Source organism: Physella acuta, unplaced genomic scaffold, assembly GCF_028476545.2.
Source record: "Physella acuta isolate Inbredline_101_S28 unplaced genomic scaffold, ASM2847654v3 ptg000873l, whole genome shotgun sequence".
NCBI lineage: Eukaryota > Metazoa > Mollusca > Gastropoda > Physidae > Physella > Physella acuta.
In genome coordinates, this window is record NW_026732390.1 from 74,078 (window position 1) to 98,749 (window position 24,672).

At 39.4% G+C, this 24,672-nt stretch overlaps 1 protein-coding gene across 2 annotated transcripts in view; it reads right to left on the reverse strand.

The window, feature by feature from the left end:
- The window catches only part of LOC131952435 (uncharacterized), a 68,030-nt gene that overhangs the window by 672 nt on the left and 42,686 nt on the right, over positions 1 to 24,672 (reverse strand). For both annotated transcript variants that reach the window (XM_059315076.1, XM_059315074.1), the window contains exons 15-19: positions 10,879 to 10,899; positions 9,852 to 9,881; positions 9,015 to 9,050; positions 8,588 to 8,623; positions 336 to 374 (exon numbers count right to left, since the gene is read on the reverse strand). In XM_059315076.1, the coding sequence (XP_059171059.1) occupies positions 336 to 374; positions 8,588 to 8,623; positions 9,015 to 9,050; positions 9,852 to 9,881; positions 10,879 to 10,899 (162 nt within the window). The remainder of the gene's footprint in view (positions 1 to 335; positions 375 to 8,587; positions 8,624 to 9,014; positions 9,051 to 9,851; positions 9,882 to 10,878; positions 10,900 to 24,672) is intronic.

The following is a 24,672-nucleotide window of genomic DNA, read 5'->3' on the forward strand; positions in this document are numbered from 1 at the left end:
TTACTAAATATTGTTACACAAAGTATTGCTATACTAAGTATTGTTACACAAAGTATTGCTATTGTTATACTAAGTATTCCTAAACAAAGCATTGATATACTAAGTATTACTATTGTAAGTATTGCTAACTATAAATCACAGCGTTCATAAGAGTAGCTCCAATTTATTTCCTGATTTTTTCTAAATGCTTCGAGGCTTCTCGAATATAAAATAAAAAATAAATTTAAAAAATCAATGATCATTTGAGTGCGGCGTTAACTAGACATAAATGCTACTAAAACTTCTTTACTCACTCGTCCCTTAAATTAAACAACCTAGGCTGTTAAAACTTTTACCTTTTTATCATCTTTTTTAACTTTTTTATCTTTTTTGTCCTAAGAAAATAAAAGCAAAGTTTGTAGCATTGTTTGTACATTTTAAAAGATGGTCCGAATGTTCCAATATTAATTCTTATATAATATATATGTTACGGTCAAAGCCCGAAGTGCGGCCAAACCCCGGATTGGCCGGCCAATGCGCGGATTGGCCGGCTCTCTTGGCCAAAGCCCGAAGAACTTACAACTAATATCGTATTTCGTACATTGGCCGGCCAATGCGCGCACTGGCCGGGACGTACTGGCCAAAGTCCGAAGTACTTAAACTTGACACCGTATTTTGTACATTGGCCGGCCAATGCGCGCATTGGCCGGGATGTCCTGGCCAATGTTGTATCTAGACTAAGTTGTGATCGCGTTTTAATTATTCTGGGTGCGGTTTCATTGTGAGTAACGTATTGTTTAGCTCTTGTTTGTATAGCATTCTATATGCAAGGCGACATGGATCAAAAGGGCTGCCAGACCAAGAGACATACATAGCAAATGGCTGTCAAAAGAAAAAAATGTTAATTCAAACATTGTAGTGCAGCTCATTCTTGTGGATCCTGTGGCAACGATGTGCATGCTATTTGTGGAATACCCAATGAAGTTGACGAATGGTACGGAGGGAACATTACCTGCAGATTGTGTCACAACAAACAAGACATCATGGAACACAGGTCAGCAGCTCATACTGGCTTGCAAAATCAAGGTGCTAAGATGCTTAAAACATCAAATACAAAATTTAAAGATGGTGAAGTGGGTGACAATGTACGCATCCGTGTTCCAGATGGTGACAGAGGTCGCGGTGATCCCCGAAGCGTGATTGCATGAGCGTCGAGGGCGGTTTCTACAAATTAGGAACGGAACATGGTGTTCTAAAACAACTGTATGCTAGAAGTGAGTTTTCACATCTTCACGAAAAACTGCTCTTATTGTTGTCAGTTGGCACTGAGGAAAAATCACTACGAACAATCGCATCTTCATCGCATCTTCACAATCATTGACTGGGGGCCAAGGCTACACTCGCTGCAATTGCACAACCAAGTGTACAACAAATCGCTGCAAGTGTAAAAATAACAAGCTGCTATGTAATTCTAAATACCATAAAAGTTCAACTTGTTGTAACAAATGATAATATTGATTGATTGAGACTATAGTACAATAAAAAATTTGAATGTTTCTGTCATTTACTTTAATTAATAATCAATAAAGACTTAATTTCATGATCCTACCGGCATAAAAAAAACCAAAATCTGCTCATGATCTTCTAATTAAGACTTTGGCCGGTCCACCATGGCCAGACCGCGGACTGGCCGGGACTGGCCGGCCAAAGGCCGAAATCAAGAGCTATTTCAGACTTTGGCCGGTCCACAATGGCCAGTCTGCGGATTGGCCGGCCAAAGGCCGAAATGAAGCAAAGTTTCGGACTTTGACCGACCTATGGGAGGCGATATTGGCCAATGCGCGGATTGGCCGGCCAATCCTAGCATTGGCCGACTTCGGGCTTTGACCGTAACATATATATATATATATATATGTTACCGAGTGTATTTACTCGCCACGCCAAATGTTACTGGGTATATTTACTTTTGCTATCTTTGACCGACACACAACATTAATCACAATACAGATACTCTGAAGTGCAGGTTTACATTTATCTCTTTATTAATTGAATCAATAGCAATGCATCAATGTTCCACAAGAATACAATGAACCAACTGACCCCCACTGTCCTCACTAGTTCTCACACATCAGAATACATGTGTCCATGGTTCAGGCTTCCAAACTTATTCTAACAACTTAAAACACGCATCTACAGTTCAGGCTTCAACTTCTGTTCTCCTCACTTCTCGTCGTGCAGTCCTATTATATCGCCTCTCAACTACGCAGTCGCCTTGTATTCGTAATCGGTTCTATCCGTTGCATCATATCTATGAACTCCGCACTTCGATTATATCGCCTCCCAACTACGCAGTTGTCTTGTACTAGTTATTATTAGACTTTTGTTTCTATTTCTGTCACACCACCTGCATCCGTTGCATCAGTTCAGTTTGGCCTTGGTCATGTCTTAGTTGACAGACTGTATTGCGTTCTTATCAATCGTCTTTAGTAACTACACTAGTTACATCCACTCCCGCCGTTTTTTTCTGTGTGTTCTCAACCACAAACAACGCTTGGCAGGTGCACTCCTCCAATGTCAGACGCAACACCGTAAAAAAAAAGTTACTGTTCCACTCACTGTCAATGTCGTCACGTTCGTACAAGATTGAGAGTTATCCCCATTTCAACATATTAAATGTGTCTACATCATATTCCTCAGACACAAAGCAGTTCTAGAATTCACATCCACCCCCGCCGTTTTTTTCGTTTGGTGTCATCACCAGTTTACTTTTATAGCTTTTGGACAGTCTGTTCTCATACCAGCGCGACCATGAAAGAATTGATGGTTGCTGACGAAAAATTTCGTACTCTTTCTGTTCCTCAAACTTCTCCGCGGACCACTTATCTGATATTCTACTGTCTCTCTACTTCTGGGAGGACCGGGATCCTCATTGTTGCAGTTATCCTCCACTTGTGTATCGCTGTTGTGCTGTTGATGGTGACATGGTTCAGGGATGGGTATGTGAATTTCCGTGTAAGTTTCTGGTTCCCTAATTGTCTTAGTTTTCTTTGTGTGTAAATGCTCTTCTTGACTATGCCAATATTTCTTTAATTGAGTAATATTCGCCCAACTGTCCGGTTTGGTGTGATTGGTGGGTCTTACTTTAAAGGGGCCACCGGCTACTTTAGGCATCTCCACGACTTTCCATACCTCCTGTCCCCAGAAGTCGTGGATTTTGTTTCTGCCTAATGGGTGGCTACGCAGTAATACTTTGTCGTTCAGTTGGAGTGGCGGGTCTTTTGTCTGTACCAACGGTTCTCTTCGCCGTGCTTCATGTTCTAGTCTTTCTTGTACCACCCTGTACATTTCTCTAATTCGTCTCATATGTTCATTCACATATTCCAGTGCGGTGTATGAGCCAGTCATGCTTTCCTTCAAGAGGGAGTCGAGCCTCCCGTCCGAACAGTAACATATGTGGCGAAAGGCCGGTTGTGGCATGGAGGGTACAGTTGTATAGGTATACCAACTCTGGGAGAAAATCAGGCCAACGTTTTTTCTGTTCAGGTTCTAGAGTACGCAGCAAATCATGCATGCTGCGGTTGAACCGTCCGTTTCCTTTAGGATTATATGTGGTTGTTCTAGATTTGTTGATCCCGTAGTGGCTGCACAGTTGATTAATTACTTCTGACTCAAAGGCCCTTCCTTGGTCAGAGTGTAATTGTCTTGGTATACCATATTTGATGAACCAGTGTTCTATTAAGACGTTTGCCACTGTTTTGGCCGTCTGGTCTCGTGTGGGCACCGCGACAGTCCATTTGGTGAATACGTCAGTCATCACCAACACATGTTCCGTCCCATCCGATGATTGCTCCAACGACGTAAAGTCCATAGCCACAATCTCTAGGGGTTTCGTCGCCAGTAGGTGTCCTGATGACTGTCTCATTTTGACAACTGGCATTTTCGCATGCTGACACCTCACACAAGCCTCACAATGGCGTTTGACCTCCATCTCCATATTGGGCCAGTAGCACCGCCGTCGTAATATTTTGTGCGTCCTTTCCTGACCCTGGTGTCCCGCCCTGTCATGTGCCAACCTTAGCACCTCTTCTCGTAACTGTCCAGGCACCACCACTTGGTGTATTGACCCTTCTATGTGGTCATGAATTCTCCGCATGAGAACACCATCCTTCATACTGAGGCGGTCCCACTGACTCAGTAGTTTCTTTGTTTCCCGACCAAACTGTTCTCTTTCCCTTCTTCTTGGGAATTTTTGTTCCTGGGCGTATTTCAACAGCGGCTGTATCCCACTATCCGTTCTCTGGGCATCTCTTATCTCTTTATGATTAAGGCAATTAAAATCACTGGTGTCCATGTGTCGGGGCTCTGTGGATGTGTGCTCAACCGCGGTCTGCCCGTTTTGCATCACTTGCACCTCATGATGGATATCTGTTGACGCTCTGACCTCACATATTCCTGTCAGCGTTTCTTCCTCATCGCCCGGTCTCTCGTAAGGATTCCTTGATAAAGCGTCAGCATTGCCATTGGACTGCCCTGGGCGATATTTTATCTCCAGGTCAAAGAGTGCCAATTCTGCTGCCCATCGCTGTTCGATGGATCCCAACTTTGCTGTCTGTAGGTGACTCAGGGGGTTATTGTCAGTGTATACCACACATTTAGCACCTAATAGGTAGTCCCTGAAATTTTCAGTCACAGCCCATTTTAATGTCAAAAGCTCTAATTTCATGGCGCTGTAATTTGTCATGTTCTTCTCTGATTCCTTCAGAGCCCGACTGGCATACGCAATAACCCTGAAACCTTGCTCCTGTTGTTGTGATAGTACAGCTCCCAGACCTTTAGAGCTGGCGTCAATTTCTAGCCGAAATGGTTTGTCAAAGTCTGCGTATCCTTATATCGGCGCCTCGGTCAAAGCATTTTTCAGTAGCTTAAACGAGTTTAGGCATTCATCAGTCCATAATTCCCCTATCAGTTGTGTTTTACCTTTCTTTTTTCCTTACTGTGTTTCTGTGTCATTTTGTTTACTAACTCATGCAACGGTGCGGCAATTTTTGCAAAACCAGGTACAAATTTTCTATAATAGGAAGCAAAGCCTAAGAATGATCTGACCTCTACTGTGGTTGTTGGCTGTTTCCATTCTTTCACAGCCGCAATTTTGTCTGGGTCAGTGCCGATGCCATTAGCAGAAATCACATAGCCCAAAAAACGTACCGATTTTAGACCGAACCAGCATTTGTTTGGGTTCAGCTTGACTCCTATCTCTCTAAGACGGAGAAAAACTTGTTCTAATCTTTCTAGATGGTCCTCCCAAGTTTTTGAGTAAACTAGTATATCATCCAAGTACACCAACATTATTTGAAATAGGAAGTCACTCATAGCACTTTGCATTACTCGCTGGAATGTAGCAGGCGCATTAGTTAGGCCAAACGTCATACGGGTCCACTCGTACAGTCCTAGTGGAGAAATAAATGCAGTCTTATGTTGATCGTCGGGGTCCATGGCCACTTGGTGGTAGCCACTAGCCAAATCTAGGGTAGAAAAAAATCTTGCTCCCCCCCAACGCATCAAGACATTCATCAATACGCGGCAAGGGAAATGCATCCCTTCTTGTGATGTTCAATTTACGGTAATCACAACACAGCCTTATCTCCCCTGACTTCTTTTTTACAACTACTATCGGTGCCGCATACGGGCTTGTGCTGGTTGTAATAATTCCCTTTTTTAGTAGATCGTTCAGGTGTGCTTTCACCGCAGAGTAGTGACTTGGTGGTAATCTTCGATAAGGTTGCGCCACAGGCTTGTCTTGCAGTAAGGGTATCTGGTGTTTTATTACCTCCGTGTACCCCAAATCACCCTCGTACGAGGCAAATATATCCTTGTACTTATTCAGCAATTCATTTAATGTTGGGTCATCAGTTTCCGGGAGTGTGTATGTTCGGTCATCTTCTTTCTTCACCTTGGCAGTCACATTGACCGACCTAATTGTTACTTCATTACTGCTGGTATTGATCAGTTCGATGCACTGTGCCGAAGTTTTTACCTCGACGTTCTGTGGTACTCCTACCAGAGTATTAGGCGGTATAAAAATTTCCTCATCCAATACATTTACCACTAACCCTAGAACCAGTCCATTTTCCGCTGATATGTATGTCCGAAGTAACATGACGCCTGCCCTCAGTGCGGCGCTACATGGTTCTATCATCACATCACCATTCACGCTTCTATCACCAATTTGTAGTGTGATTGCCTTGACCGTGTTTGCTGGGATTGATGTCCTTCCTCTGGTCTTAGCAAACCTGGCCAACTTGGATCCACGACCTGGTGTTGGCGATCCGACAACATTTGAGAGAAATTCTGGCAACTGGCCAAGGATGTTCATGCCCAACAAGCAAGGTACATTTGACACATTTGTCTCTAGGTTGTGTTTCGTGACGAACACCCCAACCTGCTTCAACCTGTATCCTGCCACACCCACATCTGCCAGAAAATAGCCACAGTATGGAATGGTTAATCCATTAGCTGCCGTCAGGCGCATGCACGTATCAGACCTTAAACTATGGTTTTTTCCTTTCATCCATTTGGTGTAAAAATGTTCAGTAATGGTCGTCACCTGGGAGCCTGTATCAACAATTGCTTTAACCTCGATGTCCCCGATCGTGATCGTCATCTCGGGACAGACTCCAATCATTTTGTTCCTTAGGCCATAACCTCGCCCCTCTGTAGCCTGGCCCTGCCTTACAGAGGGCGATCGTTTCCCTGACAGTACCGTGCAATATGTCCGGGCTGTGAGCAGTACAGGCAGATTGGTCGACCGTCAGCTGTCCACTGGAGTGATGGATTTGCAGGTCGCGGCTGTCTAACTTGTCTATGTCTTGTCCAGTTTTTGCCGTGGTTATCTGCTTTTGACCTACTTTCTAACCTCTCCAACCGTTGGTCAACCTTATCCAGGTGAGCTAACAGTTGGGCCATCATGGTTTCCATCGTGCTGGTCCCTGTAGGTGGTGATTGTTTCTGTTCTGGCACAGAGATTTTGTCTACCGAGCAGTTCGATTCGTCCTCATACTCTGACCTGCGGATCGCTGAGTTCCTGACCTGAAGGAAGGTCAACTGTGGGTCCTTGTACACCTCCTCTTTCAAATCTCTTCTTAAGATAGGGGTTGCAAACACTTCGATAAAATGATCCCTCAGCAGGCGCGCATCAATGTCGGGTGTTTTGCCTTTTACAGCGTCAAAGGCCCTGTTCATTCGGTGTGAATATTCCATCACACTCTCCGCCAGTCTCTGCTTTAGACCTACGAACCCCGATAGCAGTTGCGACCCCGACCGTCTCTCACCAAAGGTCTCCAAAATTAGATCTAACACCTTATCTGGGTCTGTTTGGAGGGCTTTATCGTGGCATTTGACCTCCGCCCTAACCGTCTCCCCTATACTGCTAATCAACAACCTTAATCTTTCCTCTGGTGACATGTATCTCGAGGCCCAGGCGGCTTTCACCTCCTCACAGAATCTGTTAGTTAAGGTTGAATCACCGTCTCCATAAAATTTGTTTATGTGGGATTCTCTGGGCAAGACCACAATATGGGTCGGCTTTTCGACCAAATTAGACATTCTAATTTAATTTTTCAGGTAAAGTTTATCCTTAAATATATTTTCTTTGAATAAAAAGACCTTTCCTACCGTTTATGTAAGAATACTTTTCCCTGTTCCTCGATTGTCCGAATTCACACACAAAACACAGTTATTGACCAGGTTGACAATGGTTGCCGCTAACGGCTGGTCTAGTTGAGTTCAACTACTCGCAGCGCCAAATGTTACCGAGTGTATTTACTCGCCACGCCAAATGTTACTGGGTATATTTACTTGTGCTATCTTTGACCGGCACACAACATTAATCACAATACAGGTACTCTGAAGTGCAGGTTTACATTTATCTCTTTATTAATTGAATCAATAGCAATGCATCAATGTTCCACAAGAATACAATGAACCAACTGACCCCCACTGTCCTCACTAGTTCTCACACATCAGAATACACGTGTCCATGGTTCAGGCTTCCAATCTTATTCTAACAACTTAAAACACGTATCTACAGTTCAGGCTTCAACTTCTGTTCTCCTCACTTCTCGTCGTGCAGTCCTATTATATCGCCTCTCAACTACGCAGTCGCCTTGTATTCGTAATCGGTTCTATCCGTTGCATCATATCTATGAACTCCGCACTTCGATTATATCGCCTCCCAACTACGCAGTTGTCTTGTACTAGTTATTATTAGACTTTTGTTTCTATTTCTGTCACACCACCTGCATCCGTTGCATCAGTTCAGTTTGGCCTTGGTCATGTCTTAGTTGACAGACTGTATTGCGTTCTTATCAATCGTCTTTAGTAACTACACTAGTTACATATATATATATATATATATATATATATATATATATATATATATATATATATATAAGAGGAGTATGAGATTTTTCTTGTTTAAGTTGCAGATAAAGTTAGCATGATATTCTTAAGAGATACCATTAAACAATGCACGTATAGTCATGGTGATTTATGCTGTGAGTAGTTTGAACTACGATGATACCATTTCGTCATTAAGTTAAAAATAACTGACCTTTTCTTTGTCATCATCTTTTCTTTTCTTCTTGTTCTAGATTTAAAATTAAAAAAAAAATAAAAAAAAATTTCTTTAAACAAAATACCGTTTAACCTTGTGTTTCAAACTATCAAACGCGAATTTTAAAAAAAGTATCAATTTAAAATAGCTACGTTGTAAGACCCATAAAAATGACTATCTATAACATTAAAACAAGATGATTTATCGTGGATAACATTTCAGTAATTTAATACCCAAAAAGATAAAATATTTAATCTTCATCTTGGGAAAAAAAATAAAAATAAAACTCTAACAATATTTTTTTCGTCTTACTGAGTTTTAAATTATGTAAAATATATTTTCTTTAAGCTGCATTTTAAAAGATTTTAACTACTTGCGTTCTTTCATAATATTTATTTATTAATTTAAATTTTTAGATAAAAACCTTTTCTTTCTCTGTATCAGGGTTAGCTTTCTTGCTCTAAGAATAAAAGTAATAAACAAAAACGAAATATTAAAACGAAACAAAATGTATAAAATAAGTTTGTATTAAATACGATTCCATACTCAGCCGCAGTGTTTCTTCCAGACATCTCTAACAAAGAAAGTCTACCCCCCCCCCCGAATGAAATGGAATTTAAATAAAAAATATATACTTTTAACAATGTCCCCCCCCCCCCCGGAAACTTTAGTCCACCCCCCGAAAATTTCAATTGCCCTCCCCCCGGAGAAAAAAAAGTCTGGAAGAAACACTGTTCTGATGTTAGGCTCCCAGACTCGAGTCAGTAGGACGTCACTGAGTCGACTCAGCTCTGATTGGTACCTGAGTATAGAACTGACCACACTATCGCTATATATGTCGAGTTAATAGAGACAGGTGAACTCAAGTCTGATTGGATAACATTATTTCCTTCAATGAGTAGGCCTAATTATGTCATATTTATCGCTGCCGTACTCAATATCATTGAACGGCGTGGCCTAGCGATAGAACGTTAGACTGCTAACCCGAAAGTCTCGAGGTTGAGCCCAGGATGAAGTCCCTGAGTCCACCCAGCACTGATTCACGTTAGGTGAAGTCAATGCTGGGTAAAGTGCTGACCACACTATCCCTTTATATGTCGAGGTCAAAGAAATAGGTGAACTCTACTTTACTTATCCCATGGGACGTCTTGCTCGAAAAGGGAATTCTAAGATTTTTAAGCAGTTAAAATTTGACACTACATAACACAATCAACACATCTAGCAATACAAGACAACACTTGCTGTGTTCTTTTAATCTCACCTTTTTGTCATCTTTTCTATCCTTTTTAACCTAAGATATAACAAAAATACATAAGTTATTAATGGCCATGGTTTTGATGAAAATTTTTGTTAATTAAATTAGCTGATGAGCTGATTACATTTCAAATTTTAATTTAGATTTCATATGACTGTTGGACAATGGACTTGTCAAACAGATTAAAACCTCTAGAGTCTAGAGTCTAAAATGATGTTCTCTGAAGATTCTCCTAAGTTTATTTTAAACGGCCAATTTGCTTTGCGAATCAGGGAGGTGACATTTGATTAGCAAGATGACTTATTCACACAACGATCCACTGATTAGTCTATATGAGAGACAACTTATTCACACAACGAACCCCTGGTTAGTCTATATGAGAGACAACTGATTCACACAACGAACCTCTACTATAGTTAGTCTAGTTAGAGACAAATGATTCACACAACGAACCCCTGGTTAGTCTATATGAGAGACAACTGATTCACACAACGAACCTCTACTATAGTTAGTCTAGTTAGAGACAAATGATTCACACAACGAACCCCTGGTTAGTCTATATGAGAGACAACTGATTCACACAACGAACCTCTACTATAGTTAGTCTAGTTAGAGACAAATGATTCACACAACGAACCCCTGGTTAGTCTATACGAGAGACAACTGATTCACACAACGAACCTCTACTATAGTTAGTCTAGTTAGAGACAAATGATTCACACAACGAACCCCTGGTTAGTCTATATAAGAGACAACTGATTCACATAACGAAGCTTTGGTTAGTCTATATGAGAGACAACTGATTCACAAAACGAACCTATACTATAGTTAGTTTATTTAGGCAGGTTAAACATTTCGCAATTAATAGTAATAATCAGACTGGGTTAATGACCCAGCGATAATAATAATAAAGCACCCGACAAGGATATAATTTTCCGTCTGCTTGGCCGCCACCCTCTCCATGCATCCTTATTAAAATAGCAACACCCCTAGCAAACCGTTACCCCGACCCCCGGGCTGTTAAAACTTTTACCTTCTTATCATCTTTTTTATCTTTCTTGTCCTAGAAAACAAAGTGCAATGTTTGTAATTTTGTTTGTAAATTTAAAAAGAAGTTTCGAATGTAACAATGTAAATTATGATATATATATATATATATATATATATATAATATATATATATATATATATATATATATATATATATATATATATATATGCCACTGGTCAAATCGACGATAACAACGTCACACCGATATATATCCAAATAATTACTTACTAGAATGTTCAGACGTCAGTGGTTGCATGTTTAGAATATTTTAAATTATTTCTCTATCGTACGTAGATTGATATAGTTTATCAAACCGCTTTTGAATCGTTTTTATTTTTATTTTTGCACTATCAGGTTATTGAACTCTTGTTTGGGAAAGACCAAAAAGACAAGGTAATTATTGTTTCCATACATTTGATGTAACAATTAAATATTTGTAAATGCACTGTGTACATTTGTTTAGTTGTATCACTTAAACAACAACAACAATCTTGTTACCTTTATATATATATATATATATATATATATATATATATATATATAAAGGTAACAAGATTGTTGTTGTTGTTTAAGTGATACAACTAAACAAATGTACACAGTGCATTTACAAATATTTAATTGTTACATCAAATGTATGGAAACAATAATTACCTTGTCTTTTTGGTCTTTCCCAAACAAGAGTTCAATAACCTGATAGTGCAAAAATAAAAATAAAAACGATTCAAAAGCGGTTTGATAAACTATATCAATCTACGTACGATAGAGAAATAATTTAAAATATTCTAAACATGCAACCACTGACGTCTGAACATTCTAGTAAGTAATTATTTGGATATATATCGGTGTGACGTTGTTATCGTACTATAAGTAACAGCCACTGGTCAAATCGACGATTGGCATAATTTAACAGCCTCAGACATACGGACACACCACACCTATAATAGATGATCCGCGCAAGGCCGAAACAAGTAAATGTCGACACAGACATAAGGCCGACATAGACAAAAGAAAGTTATCTTTTTTTATGTCCATCTATACGTCTGTCGATCTAATGGCAATGTCGGGCTTTGGTATAATAGTGTACTAAGATGTAACTTACCTTTTTAACTCCACTTTTCTCTTCAAGTTTTTTCACAAGACCCTTCAACAACATTGTTGAGAGGAAAATCGGTGAGAAAATCGAAAATGTATTGAATATATTGTTTGTCCTCTTCATATAGATGGTGAATGTATATATATATATATATATATATATATATATATATATATATATATATATATATATATATATATATATATATATATATATATATATATATACATTCATCCGGCTAAATTAATTCCATGTTTTTAACAGACGAAAAATGCTTCGCCCACCAAAACTGTAAATGGGCTAAACATTTTTAAACGAGCACCTAAAGTAAACTGAACTAACCTCAAGTAAGTGTTTCAGTTCGTCTAGTCTTCCCTAGATCAAAATACAAAAGACATCATAGAGTAAAAGATATCATAAATGAAGGTAAAGACATCATAAATATAGGTAAAGACATCATAAATAAAGGTAAAAACATTACAAATAAAGCTAGATTTCAAACAAAATACATAAAACACAAATACGTTTGTAGTTAATATGTAACTAATGACCGCTCACCTTGTCAACTTCGTCACTGGAAGCACTGTCATCGCCACCCTTTTAAAGGAGACAGATTTGTAAAACATAGGCCTATATCAAACTTTCTAACTCACAAGCAAGTAAACACAGACAGATATGTTTTCACGATACATTTGAAAAGAAATTTGAAAAGAAATCTTTATACAAATTCTATCTTGTTTATGAAGTGTTGATAAATCAAGCAAGACATTATTACCTCTTTTGAATTGTCCTTTTCTTTTTTCTTTTCTTTGCCAACCTTTAAACAGTGATAGGTAAATACTTTAAAACTGTTAATTGAACAATGTATTTACATAATTATATGTATATATATATATATTATATATAATTATATTTATGTATATATGTATATATATATATATATATATATATATATATATATATATATATATATATATATATATATACATATATATATATATATATATATATATATATATATATATATATATATATATATACGACACTTACTGTTGTTTTAGGGGAAGTAGTTGTAACCGTAGATTTAGCCTGCAATAAAAGTATAGAAAGCTTACACACACATATTTCCAATTCAACACTAGATAGAGTATTATAAATAGAAATCATTGTGTTACCTGAGTAGTGTTAGTTACAGAGGTTGCATTGCTTGCCTTGTAAAGAGAAAATATATTACAAGTCAGCAAAATATGTAATCTGATATTAAACAGGCTTATATTAAAAAAAAACAACAACACTATCAGCAATATGGTTTTCAATTCATATTATGGCGACAAATAATTATACTATTACAACTGTAGAAAATATCTGGTTTTAAACTGTGTGTGTTTACGTTTAAAGCCCGTCAATATTGAAGATTTTCCCATGTTTTACTATCTATTTTTGTACAAGGGAGAATAAACAACTTATCGAGTTTCTCTCTTACCGTGGAGTTGTCCGCCCCGTACACACTTGCTATCGATAAAACAAGTAGCCAGATAAAAATGTGAAGAGACATGCTGAAACTGCAGGATGAAATTAATTGTTGACTGGTAAGTTCATTACTAATTTATGTAATTAAACGTTTATATAAGCAGAGTCTAATTTTGTTTTAAATCGTAGCATAATTAAAACTCAAAACATATACACATATAAAAAGTACATACATAGTTATAGGCTTACACATCTTATAGCACATAGAATACGCACAGACCCTTTTACCCCTAATTTTAAAGAATGTGCAGAACCAATGGAAAAACATGCATGTGGAATTGTCTACATTTTGATACATCAAACCCTTCCGTTAATAACATCATGTTAAATTGTTTACGAACATCACACACATCCATACACAGATACATAATCGACATACAAAAGCACATTTAAATATACAAATACTTAAACATACACATGAGATGCATAAATACATTTACAACTCATACATTTATGATTAATACGTTTCCCACAAAAACTGCTAAATAATTTTGTATTTATTTTCTTTTTTACTTTCTCGTATATACGAAGTATAGAGAAAGTCTTGTAATCGTGCAAAAAAAAAAATCGAGATTTTTGCTAATCTCGACGTTTTACATCTCACTGATACGGAAAAACATAATTTTGCAATCTTGTCCGTATGTCTGTGTGTGTGTGTGTGTCCGTGTGTAAACACAATAACTTGAGTACCGTTACAGCTAGGTTGATGAAATTTCATATATAAGTTATTTATCAAAATCGTAGTTCCATATCAACTTTTGAGCGATTTCCGATAACCGGAAGTGATACTTTTTCTACTTTGAATTTTTCAAAAGCCTATAACTTGAGTACTATTTCAGATAGATAAATGAAATTTGATATTTAAGTAAAAGATCTAATTCTCTACCTTCTGTCAAATTTTGAGTAATTTCCGTTTATCGGAAGTACTTATTTACGCTATTTCCGATTTCTCAAAAAACGCATGTAAATTTATAAAGTACTAATAAGATTGCGCACTATTATGCACATCTTTATTTAGCGTTCACTTGGTGTGCATTTCTTTTGTCTACGAGATTATATTCTATTTTTAAAAATTTGAGTAATTAAAATGGATTAAAAATTATGTCTAGAAGTCTATATCCCGAGTTGCCATCCCCCATAGTGTTATATTAGAATATTCGAGAAAGTTTAGGGGAGATCACTCCCGGTTTATTTTGGGAGTGTTTACATAACAAAACTGACAATAAGGACATGTCGTTTTGTTTGATGGGTAGGCGAGCGGTAAAGCTTATGGTTGCAGAGGCGTAGCGACGGGGGGTACATATGTCCCCGGGCGCCGATTCTAGTGGAGTAAAAAAAAAAGCTCATGTTGGCTACTATTTTAAATCATAAATATAAAAAATAATAGGGGGAGGGGTAAATGGAAATTTTGTCCCCGGGCGCCGGGAGGGGTCGCTACGCCTCTGCATGTTTGCTAAACCAAAAAGTATCGCTTTGGAACCACCGGGCAGCTGGGGACGATTCCAGGAGAGACAACTCAAAAATCAAACAAAAAGAACCGCTGCTTTGCCGTTTGTTCTTGACTGGAAGAAAATCCAAAAAGAAAAGCAGGCTGAAATCGGAGTCAACGGCCTAAATGGCGCATAGCATGTTGACACGAGATACTTATTTGTGTTGGAGGAAATGTCTTCCAACATTAAAACAAGAACTAAGAGTAAAACAAGATGAATGAAAACTTATTTTAAATGATTCGCCATCTAAAAAAATACTTACACAAACTTTTCTGAAGTTGGAAGAGAACAACCTCACCCTTTGAATCACAATATTTCCAGCTACAACTAGCAGTACCTAGTGTAGCGTTCAAAAGTGGATGAACAATTAAGCAAACGACAAACCATTTTCTGCTTATTATATAAACGTTGCCACCCGTTCCTAATTACAGAAATACTTTGCATTTTCAATTTGACATTTAAATATTGTGGGCAGTTATTTTTATAAAATTCCTCTACTTGAAGGCCAGTAATTTAAACCGGTTATATAGACTTAATGCTTTTATCTACATATGCAGTGTAACGCTGAAACCCCATAGTATCCAGGTACCGAGGATAAGCAAATATTGCAGGTGTTAGGCCGTCCTGAACTAATCATTGTCTACTAGATGGGCTGCTTTCCCCAGCTATCGAGCCACATCTGCCTAGGTCTGTGATCCAGGTACTGAGGATAAGCAAATATTATTGGAGTCTATCCGTCCTGGTATAATCGTTGAATGGGTAGCAACTCTCGATAATTAAAAAATGACCCCCCCCCCCAGGGATTTTTCAAGGGGCCACTTTTCTCATTTCGCCCCATCATGATGAATAACAAATGTGTCACTAAATTGTGTAGAAGTAGCATATTGTAAAATATGAAATAACATTTCTTACGGGGTGGGCAAAGATCATGTGATCCCCACACAGCCCCAATGCGTATGTGAATGCATATGTGACTGCATATGTGAATGTATGTGACTGCTTATTTGACTGCGTATGTGACTTCATATGTGACTGCATATGTGCCTGCATATGTGACTGAATATGTGACTGCATATGTGATTGCATATGTGACTGCATATGTGACTGCATATGTGAGTGCATATGTGACTGCATATGTGTCTGCATATTGGACTGCATATGTGACTGCATATGTGACTGCATATGTGACTGCATATGTGACAGCATATGTGAATGCATATGTGACTGCATATGTGACTGCATATGTGACTGCATATTGGACTGCATATTGGACTGCATATGTGACTGCATATGTGACTGCATATGTGACTGCATATGTGACTGCATATGTGAATGCATATGTGACTGCATATGTGAATGCATATGTGACTGCATATGTGACTGCATATGTGACTGCATATTGGACTGCATATTGGACTGCATATGTGACTGCATATGTGACTGCATATGTGACTGCATATGTGACTGCATATGTGACTGCATATGTGACTGCATATTGGACTGCATATTGGACTGCATATGTGACTGCATATGTGACTGCATATGTGAATGCATATGTGACTGCATATGTGAATGCATATGTGACTGCATATGTGACTGCATATTGGACTGCATATTGGACTGCATATTGGACTGCATATTGGACTGCATATGTGACTGCATATGTGACTGCATATGTGACTGCATATGTGACTGCATATGTGACTGCATATGTGACTGCATATGTGACTGCATATGTGAATGCATATGTGACTGCTTATTTGACTGCATATGTGACTGCATATGTGACTGCATATGTGACTGCATAAGTGACTGCTTATTTGACTGCATATGTGACTGCATTTGTGACTGCATATGTGACTGCATATGTGACTGCATTTGTGACTAATAGTTTTAATTAGCCGGAGCTCCCTGGTGAGAGAGTGCTTGGTCCACATTTATAATTGGAACTGTGAATCACAGGTCAATTTGCTTAGAGATGTGTGTATAGCTACACCGATGTTTGTATAGCTGACAGGATACGTGTGTGTATAGCTGTTCAGATGTGTGTATAGCTACACCGATGTTTATATAGCTGACAGGATAGGTGTGTGTATAGCTGTTCAGATGTGTGTATAGCTTTTCAGATGGGAATCACAGGTAAATTTGCTGTAGAGATGTGTATATAGAAACAAAGATGTTTGTATAACTAACAGGATCTGTGTGTCTATAGCTGTTCAGATGTGTGTATAGTTGTTCATATGTCTGTATAGCTACCAAGATGTGTGTACAACTGTTCAGATATGTGTTTAGCTTATAAGATGTGTATAGCTGTTCAAATGTGTGTATAGTTGTTTATATGTCTGTATAGCTACCAAGATGTGTGTATAATTATACTGATGTGTGTTTAGCAGTTAATATGTGTGTCTATAACTATTCAGATGTGTGTATAGCTGCCCAGATGTGTTCAGATATTTGTTTAGTGTGGGCGAATGGTTATACTGATATCGATGCAAGTAAAAATATATTTGTGCTTGTTTGTGTAACATGTAACTGTCAGTTGTGTGTATGTTGTGCTTGCGTTTGTAGCTGAGTTTGTGTGTATGTGGCATGTTGATGAATGCATTGATGTGTGGTTATTTTTGCGTTTGTTACAATGCGTGGCTTTCCTTAAAGTTGTGAAATACATCAAACTATAAATGATACTCTTCATCAAAGGCCAACTTGGCTATCATTTTATAGTTATAAACATAAAGTCTTTTAGCTCAAAGAAAATATTTCTTCTATAGATAAAAATCTTCTTTAAAAAATTGTTTATGTGCGATTAGGTCTAGAGTCTACATATGAAGCTATTACTTGTACATAAAACTAGACCACACGAATCTTTGTCGTCATCATTCAAACGAAAATATTCAAGGGAATTTCCTCCCACACAATTGAATTGTAACGTGTCAACATGGTAGGCGCCTTGAGGGAAGGACGTGGTCGAATGGTAGAACTTAGGACCTCTAAACTATAGTCTCAATCTGTTTCCACGCTTTGCAACCTATAGCCACTACCTGTCCTCCAACCTATAGCCTCCACCTGTCCCAACCTGTCCTCCAATCTATAGCCACCACCTGTCCTCCAACCTATAGCCTCCAACTGTCCTCCAACCTATAGCCTCCACCTGTCCTCCAACCTATAGCCTCCACCTGTCCCAACCTGTCCTCCAATCTATAGCCACCACCTGTCCTCCAACCTATAGCCTCCAACTGTCCTCCAACCTATAGCCTCAACCTGTCCTCCAACCTATAGCCTCCACCTGTCCTCCAACCTATAGCCTCCACCTGTCCTCCAACCTATAGCCTCCACCTGTCCTCCAACCTATAGCCTCCACCTGTCCTCCAACCTATAGCCTCCAACTGTCCTCCAACCTATAGCCTCCACCTGTCCTCACCTGTCCTCCAACCTATAGCCACCACCTGTACACCAATCTATAGCCTCCACCTGTCCTCCAACCTATAGCTTCCACCTGTCCTCCAACCTATAGCCTCCACCTGTCCTCACCTGTCCTCCAACCTATAGCCACCACCTGTACACCAATCTATAGCCTCCACCTGTCCTCCAACCTATAGCCTCCACCTGTCCTCACCTGTCCTCCAACCTATAGCCACCACCTGTACACCAACCTATAGCCTCCAACTGTCCTCCAACCTATAGCCTCCACCTGTCCCAACCTGTCCTCCAATCTATAGCCTCCACCTGTCCTCCAACCTATAGCCTCCACCTGTCCTCCAACCTATAGCCTCCACCTGTCCTCCAACCTATAGCCTCCACCTGTCCTCCAACCTATAGCCTCCACCTGTCCTCCAACCTATAGCCTCCACCTGTCCTCCAACCTATAGCCTCCACCTGTCCTCCAACCTATAGCCTCCACCTGTCCTCCAACCTATAGCCTCCACCTGTCCTCCAACCTATAGCCTCCACCTGTCCTCCAACCTATAGCCTCCACCTGTCCTCCAACCTATAGCCTCCACCTGTCCTCCAACCTATAGCCTCCACCTGTCCTCCAACCTATAGCCTCCACCTGTCCTCCAACCTATAGCCTCCACCTGTCCTCCAACCTATAGCCTCCACCTGTCCTCACCTGTCCTCCAACCTATAGCCTCCACCTGTCCTCACCTGTCCTCCAACCTATAGCCTCCAACCTATAGCCTCCACCTGTCCTCACCTGTCCTCCAACCTATAGCCTCCACCTGTCCTAACCTGTCCTCCAACCTATAGCCTCCACCTGTCCTCACCTGTCCTCCAACCTATAGCCTCCACCTGTCCTAACCTGTCCTCCAACCTATAGCCTCCACCTGTCCTCACCTGTCCTCCAACCTATAGCCTCCACCTGTCCTAACCTGTCCTCCAACCTATAGCCTCCACCTGTCCTCACCTGTCCTCCAACCTATAGCCTCCACCTGTCCTCACATGTCCTCCAACCTATAGCCTCCAACCTATAGCCTCCACCTGTCCTAACCTGTCCTCCAACCTATAGCCTCCACCTGTCCTCACATGTCCTCCAACCTATAGCCTCCACCTGTCCTCACCTGTCCTCCAACCTATAACCTCCAACTTTCCTCCAACATATATCGACCACATGTCCTAAAACCATAGCCTCCCCCTGCCCTCCTGTGTTGTCAGTAATCTACTACAGAAGGCCAACCAGGCAAGATATTTTTTTAAGATTTCTCTCGTCTGAATGCATCGATCTGATGGGAAATCATCTTCAAAGTAAAACTAAAGACAACAGCTTGCCTTTAAATCTTTACAACGACGTAGATGTGTGTTGTTTTCAGATATCATGAATCAATATTTGCACAATTAATCACTACTCCGCATTCGTGTCCAAGAGACAAGACAGAATGCCCAACCGCTTCAGTTTCCCTAAAGTTAGTTAGGTACCCTTTAGAGTGGGGTGGATTCGTAGACGTCCTGCAGAATCGAATTATGGTTCCTATGTGTTAGAGGCGTCGTAATGCGGGGGCGGAGGGGTGCGCACCGCATCGGGTGACACCATTTAGTGGGGTGACATTAAGTCAAAAAGTCCACTTCCCGAGTTGCTATACCCCGTAGAGTCATACAAGGATATTTCATTCTTCATTTTTACTTTCTCGTATATACGAAGTTTAAAGTCTTGTAATCGTGCAAAAAAAAAATCGAGATTTTTGCAAATCTCGACGTTTTAGGGCGCCCTGAGTCGGAAAACATAGTTTTGCAATCTTGTCCGTATGTCTGTGTGTATGTGTGTCTGTCTGTGTGTGTGTGTGTAAACACGATAACTTGAGTACCGTTACAGCTAGGTTGATGAAATTTCATATATAAGTATTTTGATCAAAATCGTAGATCCGTATAAACTTTTGAGCAATTTCCAATAACCGGAAATGGAACTTTTTCTACTTTGAATTTTTCAAAAGCCTATAAGTTGAGTACTATTTCAGATAGATAAATAAAATTTCACATGTACGTAAAAGTTCTAATTCTCTGCCTTCTATCAAATTTTGAGTAATTTCTCTCGACCGGAAGTAGTGATTTACGCTATTTCCAATTTCTAAAAAAAAACGCATGTGAATTTATAAAGTACTAATAATATCCCGCACTATTATGCACATTTTATTTGGCGTTCACTTGGTGTTCAATTATTTTTTTTACGAGATTCTATACTACGAGATAAATGGCCCGTTGAGGAAGGATACAACGGGCGCTAGGTTGATAGTGCTGTCTCTTTTCTCTAATAAAAAACCAAAACCAAAATCATCACCTTAATTCAATTTAACCGGAAACGAAAAATGACATCGAAAACGGATTTTTATCCAGAATGGTCATTTTTATCGCATTTAAGCTTGATCGACACGTAGTTATCGCACATTTATAGTCGTAGCCATATCTCTAAACCATGCACCTAATCTCAATCATGACAAAAGTCGCATTTAGAGTTTCTTTCAGGCAACTACTTGGAAGGAAGGGGCTCCGCACAGCCCCCTCCCCCACAAACACACCAAAGCACCTCTACCGTCCCATTCAACGATATATAATTATATACTTCTTCCAGTCCGTCCCCTCAAAGAAAATTCCATCCCACCCCCGAAAATTTCAAGCACCCCCACCCTTCTCCGGGGAAGAAAAAGTCTGAAAGGAACACTGGTAGCATTTGTTGATCAAACAAACTTAAGGTAGAGCCTGGGAGGGGCTTCGCCCCTACCGGGAGAAATGCATGAAAGAAACTGTGCACGCAAAACACTTTTTAGATTAGAAAATTTCAAGTTCCCCCACCCCTCTCCGGGGAGGAAAAAGTCTGAAAGAAACACTGGTCGTATTTGTATATCATACAAACTGAAGGTGGAGCCTACTTCTATAATTTAAACTCGTTACATCGTTTCCCACTTTTGGCAGATAAACCTCACTCTCGCAGACATTGTTTCTTTCAGATATTTTTCTAGGGGTGGGCACTTGAATTTTTGCAGAGGCGAATAAAATTATCCGGGGCGGGGGAGGACGACACTGGTAAAAGTAAAATATATTTTCTATATCAATTATATTTCGTTTTTTAGCCGGAGGGATTAGACGTTCTACCGTGGGGGTGGGGTGGGGGGGGGGGGTTAAATGGGCTTCACCCCTACTCGAAGAGATGCATGAAAGAAACTCTGCAAGCAAACCACTTTTTATATTAGACACATGAATTAGGCGGTAATTTTATTATAGAGTATCGATGACGACATTTCTTTTGAGTTGGGGGGGGGGGGGAAGGGGCGGCTTCGACGTTCTTACGCGAGGGTGGGGCTTCGCTCCTACTCGAAGAATTGTATGAAAGAAACTCTTCACGCAAACCAATTAGATTAGACAAAATTGTCTTTTTATTCAATGTTTACTCGATAATCAATGACGTCATATTATTGTGTGCACTCCTCCGGCTTTAGACTATTTCCTACTATATGCTACACGTGACGTCATGTTTCGTTTTCGTTTTACTATGAAAGTTTTTATTCTGCTTGTGGTTTCTCTATAGCGTTCTTGTCAGACAGATAAATACATAGATACACAATTGGCGTTGTTTTTTGTTACCATTTTAAAAAGAAAATTTTAAATTCCATTCTTGATATTTACAACAATAAAATTAATTGTTAGCTGATCAACAGTTTGATTTCATTTTAACCAAGGTTAAGGTTAAACACCGCGGGTTTATCACAGTTGCATTGAAGCCTGAATAGCTCAGTAGAATTAGATTAGGTACCTCCCCCCCCCCCCATCCTAGACAGGGCTTAAATATATTATAATTAAAATAGTTTATCCATTGCTCTTTGGAACAAATTGGAATTATTTAGAGATATTTACAGAATTAGAAAGAAACATTAAATTTATTTTCAGATTTACTGTACCGTACATGTTTCAAATTTCGAATTGATTTATTACTTTTCTTTCTGCGCCTTCAACCTAGCGCCGTCCTAGCTAGATCAAATCAAAATGGGTCATTTTAAATACATGTAAACAAGACGGCGTTGTTGGATGATAGAGCACTCGACTATTAACTCGAAAGTTTCGAGTTCAAATCCCATATATATGTTACGGTCAAAGCCCGAAAAGTTTAGCCCTGAGAGTGTATTTCGTACATTGGCCGGCCAATGCGCGCACTGGCCGGGACGCACTGGCCAAAGTCCGAAGACCTTTAACTTGACAACGTATTTCCTACATGGGCCGGTCAATGCGCGCACTGGCCGGGACCTGATGTACAAAGTCCGAAAAGTTTAAAATTGACAAAGTATATCATACATTGGCCAGCCAATGCGCGTACTGGCCGGGATGTTCTATCTAGACTAAGTTGTGATCGCGTTTCCATTATTCTGGGTGAGGTTTCGTTGTAAGTAATGTATTGTTTGTGTAGCATTCTATATGCCATGCGACATGGACCAAAAGGGCCGTCAGACCAAGTGACAGACATACCAGATGGCTGCCAAAATCAATAATCGAAATCCTAATGGAAGAGAATTTGTACACGGAAATCCAAGGCATAGCCAAAGCCAAGTGTATTTTGTGAAAAAATTCATAAAAAACGTTTTAATAACAAGCTTTTATGTAATGATGCACTAAAAAGTAGAAAATAAATTATAGACTACTATTTAAATAACTATAAAGAAAAGCGTGGGTCACTTTAGTACCTTTACTAATGTTAAGGAAGACACCCACGCTTTTCTTTATAGTTATTTAAATAGTAGTCTATAATTTATTTTCTACTTTTTAGTGCATCATTACATAAAAGCTTGTTAGTAAAACGTTTTTTATGAATTTTTTTTTCAGTACTTTACATGTTTTATTTACAATAGAGTTACATGACTAAAAACCATTGCGCGCCTACTGAACATCACGTTCAGTAGGCGCGCAATGGTTTTTGAACGCAGCCATTACGTGATGGCGCAGCTATTGAAGGTGATGACGCGTGTGGTGTGGTTGGCTAGACATGCCTACTAATTCGGTCCAAATTTTTATTAATTCATAAAAAATTAATTAGGCATCCAATTAAGTCAAATTTAGTTTCAGATTGCATTGTCTTCATGTCTTGACCCACGTGCCAACTGTGAATCGTATCGGTCAAGTAGAACTGTCCGAATTTTCACTCCTGCGTTTCCGTCTAGACAGACAGACAGAGGAAGTGAGTTAAATAAAAGCTTGTAAAAATATTATAGCGCTGCACATTCTTGTGGATTCTGTGGCAACGATGCCCATGCAATATGCGGAATAGTCAATAAAGCAGACGAAGGTTAAGGAGGGGAATTTACTTGCAGATTATGTCACAATAAACAAGAAATCATGGACAACAGGTGAGCATCTTATACTAGCTTGCAAACTCAAGGTGCCAAGACGCTAAAACAATCAGATATTAATTTTAAACAAGCTGAAGTGGGAGATAATGTTCGCATCTGTATACCAGATGTAGACAGAGGTCGCGATTATCCCCGAAGCGTTACTACAAGCTAGGAATGGAACATGGTGTTCTAAAACAACTATATGCTAGAAGTGAGTTTTCAGTTCATCACGAAAACTGCTCTCATTGTCGTCCGTTGGCTCTGAGAAAAAATGACTAAAAGCTATCGTATCTTCACAGTCACTGACTGGGGGCCAAGGCTACACTCGCTGCAATTGCACAACTAAGTGCACAACAAATCGCTGCAAGTGTAAAATAACAAGCTACTATGTAATTCTAAATGCCATAAAACAAGTGATAATATTGATTTAGACTATAGTATAATAAAATAATTTGAATGTTTCAGTCTTTTACTAATCAAAAAGACTTAATTTCGTGATCCTTACGGTATGAAAAAACCCTAAATCTGCTCATGATCTTCTAATTAGGACTTTGGCCCGTCCACCATGGACGTTCCGCGGACTGGCCAGCCAAAGGCCGAAATCAAGAGCCATTTCAGACTTTGGCCGGTCCATCCTGGCCAGTCCGCGGATCGGCCGGCCAAAGGCCGAAATCAAGTTAAGTTTCGTGCTTTGACCGGTCAATGAGAGGCAATATTGGCCGACTTCGGGCTTTGACCGTAACATATATATATATATATATATATATATATATATATATATATATATATATATATATATATATATATATATATATATATATATATATATGTATATATATATATATATATATATATATATA